The sequence below is a fragment of the Vitis vinifera genome, chromosome 7 (assembly GCF_030704535.1).
Source record: "Vitis vinifera cultivar Pinot Noir 40024 chromosome 7, ASM3070453v1".
NCBI classification, from domain to species: domain Eukaryota; kingdom Viridiplantae; phylum Streptophyta; class Magnoliopsida; order Vitales; family Vitaceae; genus Vitis; species Vitis vinifera.
Genome location: NC_081811.1, coordinates 16,200,843 through 16,216,055, shown reverse-complemented (window position 1 = coordinate 16,216,055; position 15,213 = coordinate 16,200,843). Strand labels below are relative to the sequence as shown.

The following is a 15,213-nucleotide window of genomic DNA, read 5'->3' as shown; positions in this document are numbered from 1 at the left end:
TCTCATTTCCCCTTTCTCTCGCCGCCACAGCTTATCTTCACTTGTTTGTTAGTCTTCTCATAGTTTTGACAATTCTGATTTGTTCATTAGTGCATACTGACTTTAAACTAATTGTACAGGAGCGTGTTGAAAATTTGGGAAACATTTTTTTCCATCACTGTTCATAGTTTTCTTCTTCATGTTTCAGAGCTGTTGATCTTATGCTAAACCAATGACATTAATATATATCACAATAATCTATTTGAAGTCATATGTGTCTCATTTTTACTCCTTTGTACAGCTTTCATATCCATAGCTTCAATGTTCATAAGGCCATTGATTACTTTGTAGGTTTCGAAACTCGTCGATTCAGTATCGCCATCCAAACATACTGATTATACACATGGCAACAGAAAAGAGAAAAAGGAAGGAGCATGTTCCACCAACATGCACACAGGTGGGCAAAACAGATTTCATTGAACAATGGCTCCAATCTTCAAATTCAGCTTAATTGGAAATTTGCATATATTGGATTTTTTTTGCCACTAACCCATATTTCATTTTAACTGTAGGTTAAGCTTCCTAAGTCCCGATGTTCTGGGAAGAAATTCATAACTGCCATTGCACGCCTAGCCCCTGAAAAACAGCAAGCCATTAGAGAGATGGGCTTTGGGGGCCTACTGACTTTTGCTTGCCGCGAACTAAGATATGAGCTATGCAGGTGGCTCATATCTCAATATGACTTTACCTACCATAGACTTAATATTGAAACCGACAATGCTATCACTGTCAATGAAGAACATGTCAATAGAGTGATGGGCATCCCTAACTCCGGGGTAGACGTGGTTATCCTTAAGAGAACAGCCCCGTCCAATCGCACATACACTCTCAGGGTATTGGAGCAAAACCTTGAGAACTTGCCCGTGTGTGATGATTTTTTAAAATCATTTTTAATTTTTTCATGTGCCACTCTACTGGCACCTAACTCAAAGCTTGAAGGAAGCCATGACCTTTGGGACACCATATGGGATGGTGATGTTGGTGTCCAAAGGAATTGGGCAAAGTTTCTACTGAAACACTTAGAAGATGGAATCAAGGAATATCGACAAAAGCAGCCTACTTACATCCGAGGCTGCCTCATGTTCCTCCAGGTACAGTTTAGGCTCCAACCCCTTTTGCAATTAGTATGAACTTAGTTTACATTTTAATTTGAATGTCATGCTTACTGCAATTTGCTCTTTTAATGCTCCTTGTTTCATATACTACCCTTGGACAGCTGTTCTACATGGCATACTTCTACATGCCATCAGTCAATGTTGAAGTGACCAGCCCGCTAGCTACTGCATGGACTGACGATGTAATGAAATGCCGATTAGCAGCTGAAATATCAACATTCGATGGTTATGGATATGTGCATGTATGCTCTAACTCAACAAAGCTTTCCCTACTAGTTAAATTACCATATTAGCCTCGCACCAGTAATAACCAATTTGTTGATTCCCTCATTGAAATAATGATGCAAGACACAGGCACAGGAGCGAGCACAAAGCACAGTGTAGACCCTCAATTTTGTCCCTTTAGAACATATCTTTAAGTTCATTTTCAGTGCTTCAAAATAGTTCCTTGGTGGCCCATGGCTACTCATACCACTTACATTTTTCTGAGTCACCTCGGAGACTTTGGTTGAGGGATTATTTGATCCCTTATTGTGACCCTTGGCAGCCCTAACTTAGACTTAGGCTTTTCTTGTTTTTTTTTTCAGGATAGCTTTTAGATACACTTGGCCCATTAGGCACCACCCTAGGCCCACTTAGTCTCATCATAGGCCGTTTAGGCACACTTGACCCATTTGGACATTTTTAGTGTGACTTGTATGACTTGCATGGCTACATGGCTTTTGGGCTCGGCTTTTGTTTATTGGTTTATTTTTATTTTATTTTATTTTTTAGTTTTAGTTTTATGATTATCATTCACTTTTTATTGGTTATTTTCCTCTTTATATTATCTTCCTTAACTTATTTATTTATTTATTATTTATTTATTTATATATTTTTTTACCGTTTCCTAATTTATTTACTTGCTTATCTATTCATTCAATCATTTAACTTAAAAAATTTCACGTTTTTTTTGCAAGGAAACTTACTATTAGAGTTTAAGGAAGGTGGGACTCTCCTTGGAAGGTTTTGGAGAGGAATTTGAAATTGGGAAGATTGCTTTTGAATTGGAAGATTTAAAAAAGGATAAGGAGAAAAGAAGAGAGAAAATAGGAGATTTCGCCTTTTTTAGGGAGATTTAGGTTTTAGGGAAAGAGAGATATAGATACGTGAGAGAGGAAGGAAAGGAAGAGCTTTTTGGATTGTCTGAAGGAGAAGCACAAAGGGAGAGGGAAAGACTGGCAGCACGAGTGCTGATCTCATTGGAAGCCGAGCAATTCTTCTCAAAGATTGGTTCTTTCAGGCGATAAATTTTGGGACGTCTTGGAAAGGAAAGAGGGGCTTTTTGATTATACGGAGGTTCAAGGAGGATTAGGCGAGGGGTGCTAACAAGGTTCTGTGTGATCGGAAAGAGAGATTGACAAGCCCTGTGATTATGTCATCAAAACAGCGCAGACAGGACCGATAACCTGTGGGAAGCCAAAATTGAAGTCTTCCATTCCTGTTCTCTGTATCGTCCACTTACAAAAGACTCATAAATATCTCCATAGTCGCATGAAGGAGTGGGACGCACAATTCTAATTTTCTAAGGACACGCGCACAGGTCAGATCGGGAGAGCTGCACACACAATAGGTCGGAAACATTAGGAATCAGATTTTTGAGGTAGGGGGTTGGAACTCAGCTGCACTATTCTGGGAAGGAGGGGAGATCTCCATTGAAGCGGGTAAGAATTTCATCCCCTTTACGCGTGTTGACGCCTTGATTTGATGAAGAAGATTCTATACACATTCAGCCGTGTTGATGCCTTGGTTAAATGGAAAGGCTTTCATTCACTTTTAGCCGTGTTAACATTTTGATTATGATGGAGAATGGGCAGCCACTTTGTGAATATTAATTACTTGATTCCAATCAGGTTTCAATGGCCTTGCATATAAAATCTCCATGGATGACTTTTATAACAGCTTAATGGAGATAATGGCCTTGAATTTATAAATCTCCATGGATGAATTTTATAATAGCTTAATGGAGATAATGGCCTTGAATTTATAAATCTCCATGGATGAATTTTAAAATGGCTTAATGGAGATAATGGCCTTGAATTTATAAATTTCCATGGATGAATCACGGAATATATGGTTGCATATGGAGAATTCCTTTGAAGGTAGTTTCATGCAAAAGGAGAATTCTTGAAAACTGACTTTTGTGGTGGACACGTGAGAATTGTGGCTGTGAATGGAAGTTTTTTTCATGGCTGAAAATTCACAATGAAATGTGTTGGAAATTTGATGAAAGACTCTCACTCATGGTGCATGCGATTATTCGATTAAGTTTGTCCGAATTGAGGCACTGAAGAACATATGGCAGTATGTGGTTAGGAAGATCACGCTCTAAGAGGAATTTCTCTCCATTATAGACGGTTCAGTGAGATTGGAGCAGTAGCACACACTCCCATTGATAATAGGAACATGCACCAGATGGAGAAGCATCACGACAGTCGCATAAAGAAAGCACAACACGCACAATTTTATTTTTTTAGGAAAAAGGTAGCACGCATCACCAGATTTTAGAGGAACCACGACTGCACCTTGAAACAGACAACACCGACACATCACCAAATTCTTGACCACCCACCAGAAGATGGAAGGTAAGCTTCGGGGTTTTGGGTTTTCTATTAATCATCTTGATTTTCTTCTTATTGATTATAATTTTTTGTGATCTATGCTGGTTTAAAGTTTTCTTGAAGTCTTTAGTTTTGATTCTTAATGATCTATGATGTTATATAATTTTCAAGAAATCATTAGTTTGTAATTTTTTATTATCTGTACTAGTTTAAAATTTTCTTGAAGTCTTTAATTTTTTATTCTTGATGATCATTTAAAAGATAGAATTTTTGTTTTTAGATGCTTATTTCTCTTAGTTCTTGGTGACAAATTGAGAGTTAGATTTTTTGAAATACTACTTCGTAATTCTTGATGATAGATTAAAAGTTAAAAAATTTTCTAATGTTAGTTTATGATTCTTAATGATAAGTTTAAAAGATAGAAACTTGCTTTTAGATACTTGTTTTCCATAGTTCTTAGCAATAGATTGAAAGTTAGACTTTTTTTTTAATGTTAACTTGTAATTCTTGGTGATAAATTGAAAGTTAGATTTTTTTAAAATGTTGGTTTGCTTGATCTAAAAATCTCTAGTTGGTTGCTATAATGATTTTATCTTCAATTTTTAATTTTCAGAGGTCATTGGAAAATCATGAAGATTGGCCTCTACCCTCACCTTTATTAGTCTTGTTGATTACTGAGAAAATTTTACTTTGTAATTTTGTTTTATTTTGGGTCGTCTATATTTGATCCTTGCGAATTGTTTGTTTGTAAATAATGTCTTTCCTTTTAAAATAAAATAATTTTCTCAAATTGTTCCTTAAAAACCCCTATTTCAAAAATTCATTTAGAGTCCTTAGAATCAAAAACCCCATTTTCTTAAAATAATATGCAACCATTTTTTTTATCGGTTTGCATCTTTCTCGGTTTTTAACGAAAATTTTGGTTTGAAATCAGACACGAATCAAAGTTCGTGGTCCCAAATAAATGGGATAATTCTAAGCTAAATTCGTGTATATCGATTGGGGAATTGGTGAAACCCCTACATAAGAAAATCTTTTCAAAAATTATTTTTGTTGCCACTTTTGTCACTTGTTGAAATTATGTCTATGTTTTTTTTTTTTTTAGGAATTATATACAAGATGAGTGTGATAATTAGTGTTTTCATATACTTTGATAATTTCTGCTATGCTAATTAGATAACGAGCATGCTAGGACTTCTATATTTTATTATTTATTATCTAACTCCTCATGTCTTATGGAAGCGCATTGTAAGTTATCTATGTTATCCAGGTACGTTCCTTATCATCTACTTTCTAAATTTTGTAAACAATCATGTCACTGTGAAATATGCATATGTTTGATAATCCTTAGGTGCTTAGATGTATACTAGATTCGCTATGATTAAATACATGTTGTGTGCTATACTTCTATACTAACTCTGATGTTTTATGATAGTGCTTGAGAAGTGGTCCGGGTATGTATCCTAACCTTCCTTTATTGTAATTTGATCTTGTTTGGCATGCTATTTTTTGGAACCACCTAGCCTACTTAGGTATCCATAATTAGCTGATTAATTGCTACATTCCCCTCAACTTAATTAGTAGAGACCTTTTAGGGCTTAGAGGGGTGCTACCTCCTAGAGGTACCTTCCCAATAAGTAACCTGATCCCCGGACCAAGACTTGGGTTTTCAAAGACATGCTTTTCCAAAAATTATGGAGTCACTTTTTTTTTTTTAGGGTTTTTCTTTCTTGTTTTATTTTCCCTTTAAAATAAAAATAAAATAAGTGGCGGCTCCAACTTTTCCAAAACTAAATAATTTTTTTTCATAAAAAATAAAGAGCGAGTCTCGCCGATCGAGTGGGGGCGCACGTGAAAAATGCGGGTCCACACACAGCCAATATGAATGTACCATCAGTAGCCTCAACCTCTACAGCTGATGACGATGCTATAGAGGTAGTTCTTCTTCACTAACCACTCATACAAGTTCTTCTATACAATGCATACAATACTATTCTAAAACTATTCTGTTTTCCACTATGTAATAGGTTATTGAAGCCCGTGTCATTGACACATCGGAGAGTATGCTACGATTAGCTTCCTCTCTAGCGCGGGATGTTGCTGCACTATGTTCCCACCGAAGTGGATCAGAGGGGATATCTTCAATCCCTTGCCCAAAAGCACAGCACCACACTGAATATCAACCAATGCGCGAAACACCGGGCAAACAGATGTCAGTTGACGAAATGGAACCATAAGATAACCTCGCACCAACCCCCCATTCTCCAATTGGAATGGAACCGTCACCAGAAGCCACTCATTCCGAGCCAATGGCCCCACAGTCTCATGCAGAGGCATCGCTTCCACCACAAGTGACAATAGAAGAAGCGCGAGAATGTGATAGGGTAGGTGGGAGTGGTAATCAAGCCATTAAACCTTCATCTATCAAGAGATTTAAGCGGACTTGTAAGAGGATAGTGAAGCGTCCTCCCACTTGCAAAAGTCCATTTGTCACCCAATGTGTTAAACAATTCCCTAAAATCCCCCATGCTCATCGGGTAGTAGCGGATTACGCTTTGGCAGAAATTGGTGATCCTAGGTACATTTCATTTTTCTAAAAATAATTCTTGCAATCATTTAATATGTGAATAACTTTACATCATTATGACATACTTCATTTTCAATCATTGTAGCGAGATTTTATGCGAGATGTATGGGATGTACATTACCCGAGAAGAAATTTCTTGTCTAAATGCAGGGCGGTGGGTTAATTCAGTAGTAAGTTACTTATCTTTATGTTGAATTAAATTCAAAATTAATAGGTCATATAATGTATAAAGTGTTGATGGGGTTGTAAAATATGTTCATTTCCACAACTTTGCCAGATTGTGGCGATTGTCTCTCGCATGATGAATGGACAGCAAGCACCACCAGCGCGCACACACTATTTTGATCCTTCGTTCTCGGTGAACCCTCTAATATCCTAAATTGACATAGTCTCAAAATAGAATAGCATTTGTTGATGTTTGTATTGATAACCCCGCCCGTGAACAGGTGATTCTGACCAACTTGAAAACAAATGCAACCAGCCAGGTGATCATGGATAGATGTCGCATGTATCTGGATGCTGGTATATTGGGTCATGATTTGGGGACATGTGACATGGTAAATAACGGTTGTTAAATTTCATTTCCATAGTAATATATGCAATGGCATTGGATATGACTATTATCTTATAACATAAAAGGTAATAACTCTTTTATGATAATGCAGATGTTCATCCCGGTTTGTGAGAACAATCACTGGCACATGCATGTTGTTAATTTTGCAGCTGGAAGAGTTGAAATTCTTTCATCTTTGCCCTTGAGGCGAGGAAACAATATTAGTGCTGCAACAAGGCGATTATCTATGGCAATCAATAAAGCACTGCATGCATATACAATTCATATGGACGTGGATGTCTCAACTTTTGAGCATGTCCAACCACACCTTGTGCAACAACTGAATGGGTAAAATATTCATATATTCTAACCAAAACAGACATTTGAGGTGAATTTTTTTTTTCTTAGATTTCTATCATCTACATGACAAGCCTAAATGTGATGTGTTATAGGTTCGACTGTGGTATCCTTGCACAAAAGTTCATGGAATTTTGGAATGGGGCGACCTTAACTACTTCAGTGGCAGAGGTTAGAGCTAGTTTACATCCTAATTGGTTTTTTTTTTTTTTTTTTTTTTAAAACAGTATGAAATAAGTTTTTCCCATTTCTATAGGACAAGCTGAACATGTACAGACTCCAGCTAGTTGTGGAACTAGTGCTCAATGAACGCAACACTATTAGAGATAAAATTATGGCCTCCTGTCATTTGTGACTTCATGGTTGATGATAAGTTTTTTCCTATCTAAAGCTACTTACCATATAAAGCAATACTTGATTGTAGTTTGTCCACAAATGACTGAATTCATATCCTATTATGTGATGATGTGATTTTGTTCCCATTCTAAAACCATTATTTATGTTCTATATTTATTGTATCTTATTAAGTATACCACATCCCATTGTAACAGTGACAGTATGGTGATGCTGAATGTCAGAACTTTATGTACAACAATGGGCAACGCGTAAGGGAAAAAAAGACTGTATGGTGATGCTGTTGCTATAGCTTACGAGAGGGAGTAATATTAGAACGAGTCATATGTTATCCTCTTTCTTCGGATTGTATGAAGCAAACTTGGTTTACCATATGATCAAAATTAGGTTTCTTTGGTTTGTTGACTATATTAGAAACATTTTGCTGATGTACACATTCCAAGGACTATGTTTGTGTTTTGTTTTATACAGGAAATCCTAATAGAGATAAGGCATTTGTTACATATCCTTTCAATTTTTTCCCTGTTCCATCCCAGTGTCCTCTCCAAATATAGTTCAAAAATAATGATCCTTTGTTGAAGTAGAATGTTACAAACCATGTTGACAAATTCAGGTGTCATGGGTGATGGTGAAGACATTAGATGGTATTCGTAATGAATCATTGAAGACTATTGGCACTGGTGATTTTTTTAGATTGTCATGTGCTGAGATAATTCTTTGTTACATATCACGAGTTTTTTTTCTTTTAGTTAATAATATTAAGTGATGATCTGGTATTTCATCATGTTCTTAATATTTGGCTTAGCTCTTACTCATGAAGAAAATTTCTCCTCATCCTTCGGTCCCTAACTTAACATCATTAGGGAAATGAGAATTCTAATGTTGATCTTGTAGGGCTGGCACTCGCTCTCCCAAAGAAAGAGCATCCCCATTTGCAAAAAGTTATACAGGGTTCCAAAATGGTTTTGCATGTAGCATGTTTTGCTTCCAACAATCTACAGGTTGTGATAGGCAAATAAATATATGTTACAAAACCAAAAAAAAATTGGTTCACATGATCACATTCCATATCCAACCACAACCCTTCAAAATCTAGATGAATACCAAAATGGGAAAACAACTGTTTACTTAAATAAATAGTCACAACAAAATATTGACAAAAGAACAACATTTCTCGACTGTCCATTTAGGTAGTACATGAGGTACATTAAGGTAGTACCTCAGGGTCTTAAGGTAGTACCTCATGTGCATTAAGGTAGTACTTTAAATTTATGATGATTACATAAGCTATCGAATGAGTAAGCAAGAAGAATATAACAATGGCATGCTGTAATATGTAATGCAATGAACTAATTGTAGCTTAAGTTATAGAAGAGCAACATTTCTCCAAGGTGCCTTAAGGTAGTACCTTAGGTACATTAAGGTAGTACCTAAGGTCATTACGGTAGTACCTCATGTGCATTAAGGTAGTACCTCAAATTTTTTATGATTACATAACCTACCGAATGAGTGAGCAATAAGAATATAATAATGGCATGTTGTAATATGTAATGCAATGAACTAATTCTGACTTAAATCATAGAAGAGCAACATTTCTCCAAGGTGCCTTAAGGTAGTACCTTAGGTACATTAAGGTAGTACCTCGGGTCATTAAGGTAGTACCTTATGTGCATTAAGGTAGTACCTTAAATTTTTTATGATTACATAACCTACCGAATGAGTGAGCAATAAGAATATAATAATGGCATGTTGTAATATGTAATGCAATGAACTAATTCTGACTTAAATCATAGAAGAGCAACATTTCTCTAAGGTGCCTTAAGGTAGTACCTTAGGTACATTAAGGTAGTACCTCAGGTCATTAAGGTAGTACCTCATGTGCATTAAGGTAGTACCTTAAATTTCTGATGATTACATAAGCTACCGAATGAGTAAGTTATAAGAACATAACAATGGCATGCTGTAATATGTAATGCAGCATGACATTGTTATGTTCTCATAGGTTACCTTATGTAATCATAAGAAATTTCAGGTACTACCTTAATGCACATAAGGTACTACCTTAATGGTCTTCAGGTACTACCTTAATGTACCTTGGGTACTACCTTAACGCACCTGCGAGAAATGTAGCCATTTTGTGGCTTCAGATTTTTATTAGTTAATTTCATTACCTATTGCAGCATGACATTGTTATGTTCTCATAGGTTACTCCAACGGTACCTTATGTAATCATAAGAAATTTCAGGTACTACCTTAATGCACATAAGGTACTACCTTAATGGTCTTCAGGTACTACATTAATGTACCTCAGGTACTACCTTAACGCACCTGCAAGAAATGTAGCCATTCTATGGCTTCAAACTTTTATTAGTTAATTTCATTACCTATTGCAGCATGACACTACCTTAAACCATATTCGATAAATTTTACTCTCACGACAATATTTCACTCTCAGTATTTATTTAATCATACTGTTGTTTTCTCATTTTTCTGGTTATGTCAAGTTACGATGGTTTTGGTTGGATACGGAAGGTGATCATGCGAAGCAAATATTTATTGGTTTTCTACCACATTTATTTTTTCTATAACAACCTGTACATGGTTTGAAGCACAAAATTATCAAATTGCACAATCATTTAAGAACCCTTAGTAGCCCGTGCCAATGAGGATGTGCAATAGTCCTGAACCCTGGTAGATCAGGATTTGAAGGGCGCCATTGCAAACTATTGGTATACCAGCAAACTGTTTCTAATGTAGTAAATCAAACCAAACAAACCTCCCAACTTACCAATAACATTAACAGAAGATGCTATGTAAAAGCTTACACAATAACTAAATATGAAAGGAAAGTCGTCAAACAATTTACTAATGTGAGTATGGAAAGATAAACTGAAACTGCATCAGTGTACAAACAAATAGGTTCCAGTCTATGTTTGTTGTTCTCTTATGAAATTAGTACCATACCCCATAATAAACCTATCACTGTGGATCACATCTTACAATCACAGTTGTTGTCCAATCAGTCGCCAATACAACACTGACCATCACCCTTAACTATAATAAAAGAACAAATACTGAGTGTTGTCCATGTTCCTACTCCCTTCCTTTACAATATTGAAGGAAAAATGAACAGCCCTATTACATTGCTGTGACTGCATCCCATATGCTCCAGCAGCAGCATTACCAGGTACTCTTCCTTTCCCTTACACGTTGGCCATTCTTGTACATAAAGTCCTCATATTCAGCATAACCCAATTGCCACTGTTACAATGGGATGTGGAATACTTCATCAGATACATCACATATAGAACATAAATAATGGTTTTACAATTGGAACAAATCACATCAGCACACAACATGATATGAATTAATAAATTTTGGACAAACTACAATCAACCCTTGGTCATTTTGGTACGTAGCAGCAGATAGGAAGAAACTTATCATGAACTATGAAGTCACAAATGACATGCGACCATAATTGTATCTCTAACACTGTTGCGTTCATTGAGCACTAGTTGCAGCACTAGCTGGAGTCTGTACATGTTCGTCTTATCCTACGAAAATGGGAAAAAAATATTCCATGCGGTTGGGAAAATAGCACTCAAATCAAAGGACAAATATGCAGATAATTAAATGAAACAGGCCAGCTGACACTAATATTAGCAACCAGCCTCTGAAAAATGCCACCAAATGATGCCACTCATTCAAAGTATTTATTTTCGGATAATTAAATGATGCCACCAAATGATACATGGGAACACAAACTGCAGTATGGTTGAAATGGCCTAAGCAATGTAATCTTACCAAATACATGGGATTTGAGTAAATACCATCAAAACAAGATGTGGTGCAATCATAGTTCGGACTTTGTGAAAGAACTGAATCAGCAGAGAAATATAATGTAACTCAATGAACATTGCAGGTGAATGGAAAGGCACAAAACATTCAAATAGTAACGATGATTGGGTGATAACCAATTAGTTGAAATAGAGTAAGACAAGATCAGCATAATGCAATAAGTAGATAGATATGCATTTAGGGCAAAGGATTTTTGTAGGTTTTTCTGTTGTGGCCGGACATATGACAACGAGAGCAATAAACAGTCCGTTTATCTTGAAATTGGGACTCAATGCGCTTCTTCCTTGGCCTTCCGAGAGGGCGCTTTGTATGTGGAGGCTTTAGAGAGAAGAACACCTCCCCGATGATAGATCGAACCAAACCATCATCGTCCACAGTAGGCATGTCATGGGTCTCTATGCCGGAGAAAGAGCCCCCATATATCAACTCTTGCATTGGGTATTTGTAGCAATCATCGACGAAATCAGTAACATTTTGACCAATGGAAATAATGACGGCTGTGGCATGCTCACAAGGGATTCCCAACATTTGCCAACCCCTACAAGTGCATGTACGGTTCAGAATGTCTACATTCAACAAGGCTCTCCAGATACATACCCCAAATACTCCATTCTTGAATGGTGTGACTGGATACACCGCACCCTTTGCAATATTTTCCTGCACCTTAGCTTCAATTTTTGGCCCTATACACCCTTTCCAATTCTTGGACTCTTCTTGATGCTTCACAAGCATAGAAGCTAACTTGGACATGTGCTCCAATAAAAAGTTACAAATAGAGTGATGTCTTTCAATCCGTAACTAAGCATTAAATGACTCGGCAAGGTTCGTAGTCATTTTATCTCATCTTTGTTTTGGGAATTTTGACATGGCCCAATGGTGCGGCGCATTTTCTTCAACCCATGTGGCTAAAGCCTCGTTGTATTTTTTTAGTTCAAACATGGAAACGTTATAATCATTTCTAACCTTCCATACGCAATGCTATCTAGGAATTGCAATGCATTTTCTTTACCCTTGTTCCCTCGTGTGTTATGCTTGGACAAGAAACTACTAAAATTCTCTTTCAGGTGACGGTAGCAATAAGCATGGTTTTCAATGCCAAACACCTCAGGGACACTACGAAGCAAAGCATGATGTCTATCTGAGATAATAATAACTTCCTTGTTTCCCACAACTATCTTCAGTTTTTCCAAGAACCATAACCAATCTTCATAATTTTCCGAGCTCATCACTCCAAAGGCTAAGGGGAACATGGAGTCATTAGCATCGTAAGAGGTGGCTGAAAATAGAGCACCGCCATAAGGCCCACTCATATGAGCCAAATCAATTGCAATGATTAGTCGACACCCCCTTACAAACCCTTCAATAGATATTGAATGAGCAACAAAAAGCTTCTCAAAATGGTCATCATCGGAATAACTCAACTCAACACTCAATCCCGGATTTGTTGCAAGCATTCTTTCACACATCCATGGCAACAATTTGTAATAATTCTTGGATTGTCCATAAATGCGCTCCTTAGCCTTCTCCTTCATTTGCCATGCTTGTAGGTAAGTTAACTGGATGCCATGTTGCCTTACAAAGTCCTTACAAATTTGGCGTGGTTGGTATTCAGGAGTAGATCGAATGACATCATCAATGACCAACGATGCACGAGTGGATCTCACTAAAGGCTGAGACAAGACAACATCTTCCAAGCAATGGTTATGCACATTTCGGAATGTGTGTACTTGAACAATGTTTGAATCCCCTATTGCATGCGCAGTGATTTTCCAAGGACAATCTTCAATTGTGCATACTACGGTCATGTGTTTTGGACTATTCCTTTTGTAAGAATATCGAAATTTTCCAGCCAAAGACATCAAATAGATTGCATCTCGAAACTCCGACGCATTTGGGAAGGTATGTCCACTACCTACAATTGAATGTTCGAACCGACTTGGTTGAAGTTGAACGGTATTTTTCATAGCACATCTTTGGGAAAACCCAACTGATTGAATTGTGGGCAACTCATTAGAGATGTGTAATGGGGACTCGCCAATAGAGGAAACATGAGCTGAGTTTGAAGCAACAATGGGGGTTGGGCCACTGCAAAAAACATAAGGAAAGAATTTGATCATCCATCAATCTAAGTGTGAAAAGCGATTATACAAAGAGGAACATTATTGTGGAAGGACATTAGGTACCTAGTAGGGCAAATGAGGTCATCACCACATTCAGTACACTGGGAGATGTAGACATGACAAAACATGTCGTTGAATTTGAACATATTGACTATGTCGCCATCATTATGCAATGGCAATAGACATGATGGGTCAAACTTGACTGTGAATTCCAATTTAATGGAATTGGAATCCAAGTTCAGTACACCACATACTTTTGAAACGAATTCAGGTTGTGAGATATTCTTGCTAACAACACTGCAATTGGTCCGACCTCCCTTATATTCGACGGACCCAACAACAGTCTTAACAAGCTCACCACCTTCATGAATGTAACAAAACATCTCCTCTTCCATTTCCTTATTGACATAAAGATTTGTTAAAAACAATACAACAATGAAAGATTGAGGAATTATGCATATTGATTCCATAGACTTTAAGGTTCAAACATGCTAATTGGCTGATGCACACAATTAAGGTTCAAACATGCTAATTGGCCGATGCACACAAGTAGTGTACAAGTGCAACTATGGTAGTACCTAAGGATATCTAACCTAGTACTTAAAGATTACTAAGGTTAGACCTAAGGTTAATTAAGATAGTACCTATGGTACAGTCTCAAGTAAAGGTACAGTGAACCAAATGAGCAGAGTAGTCAAACACATAATGTCATGATAGCTTGTATGTGGAAGTGAAAACAATTTAATTTATGCATGACTTGAAAACAGCCTGTAGGTCCTATGTTTGACAAAAACCCCATTAGGTTAACAATAAAGACAACTTTTATTCACATATGAATTATTTGAATATTAAAAAATGAAGTTTCCAATCGTCACACAACTTGTACCTAAGGTTGGCTCAGGTAGTACTTGATGTTGACTAATGCAGTACATACAGTCGATTAAGGTCGTACATTCAGGAATAATGAGGTAGTACATAAGCTTAACTTACTAGTACAATAAGGTTAACCAATTGATCACCAAAACAAACAATATATAGATAAAAATGCATTTCATCCATTCTGACCAGCATTCCTTATTTTCTATTTATGTTATGAAGGGAATTAAACCAATGCATGGATACCAATAGTTCCTATATAGCCTTTCCTATTACCATCTTCTAAAACGGATCTCTGAATCAATATCAATTACTAATCAACAAGAACATTAACATATAGTAACCATACATATGTTACTATATGTTTGAAGAAATGGGATGTGATTTGAAACTACACATATAAAACAAAAACAAAAAAACACAACAAAAACTTTAGCACCCATCAACCATCAATATCACAAAAACCCAAAAAACTGAGTAATTTGGAACAACTTTCCCATCTAAAAATCACCATTTCTTAAGAACTTTTTTCGCTCTCAAAATGAAAACTTCATCCCGAAAAAATGTTCCCTTTTGGTCATCCACTGCATAGCTCAATCCAAAAACACAATCCAATAAATGGGTTTCACTAAAAATGCATTATTTCCCAATACCCAAAAACACCACTGGGAAAAAAAAAATTCAGTTTTCACTAATCAATTCAAAATATGTTTTTCTCAGTTCTAAACCAAAACCAAAACAAATGTCTTTTTCA

The 15,213-nt window shown here is 36.6% G+C and overlaps 2 protein-coding genes across 2 annotated transcripts; one reads left to right on the top strand and one right to left on the bottom strand.

The window, feature by feature from the left end:
- The first annotated feature begins 382 nt into the window (after positions 1 to 382).
- On the top strand, positions 383 to 5,991 carry LOC132254017 (uncharacterized). Its single transcript, XM_059737708.1, has 4 exons — positions 383 to 436; positions 552 to 1,130; positions 1,256 to 1,396; positions 5,782 to 5,991. The coding sequence occupies exons 1-4, from the start codon at positions 383 to 385 to the stop codon at positions 5,989 to 5,991; spliced, it is 984 nt and encodes a 327-aa protein (XP_059593691.1).
- A 5,649-nt stretch (positions 5,992 to 11,640) lies between these two features.
- LOC104878108 (uncharacterized) lies at positions 11,641 to 13,978 on the bottom strand. The gene is made up of 3 exons (XM_010647880.1): positions 13,647 to 13,978; positions 12,427 to 13,548; positions 11,641 to 12,001 (listed from the first exon to the last, which is right to left on the bottom strand). Exons 1-3 carry the CDS (start codon positions 13,976 to 13,978, stop codon positions 11,641 to 11,643), a joined length of 1,815 nt encoding a protein of 604 aa, XP_010646182.1.
- Positions 13,979 to 15,213: the final 1,235 nt, after the last annotated feature.

Bases quoted from the DNA above. Each gene is read 5' to 3' on its own strand.
- LOC104878108 (XM_010647880.1), bottom strand. From the start codon at position 13,978: ATGGAAGAGGAGATGTTTTGTTACATTCATGAAGGTGGTGAGCTTGTT. The intron at 13,549-13,646 runs GTACCTAATGTC...TGTTTTTTGCAG, and splicing joins GACCTCATTTGCCCTACTAG to TGGCCCAACCCCCATTGTTG. The intron at 12,002-12,426 runs GTTAGAAATGAT...ATGCACTTGTAG, and splicing joins GATAGCATTGCGTATGGAAG to GGGTTGGCAAATGTTGGGAA.
- LOC132254017 (XM_059737708.1), top strand. From the start codon at position 383: ATGGCAACAGAAAAGAGAAAAAGGAAGGAGCATGTTCCACCAACATGC. The intron at 437-551 runs GTGGGCAAAACA...TTTTAACTGTAG, and splicing joins TTCCACCAACATGCACACAG to GTTAAGCTTCCTAAGTCCCG. The intron at 1,397-5,781 runs GTATGCTCTAAC...ACTATGTAATAG, and splicing joins ATGGTTATGGATATGTGCAT to GTTATTGAAGCCCGTGTCAT.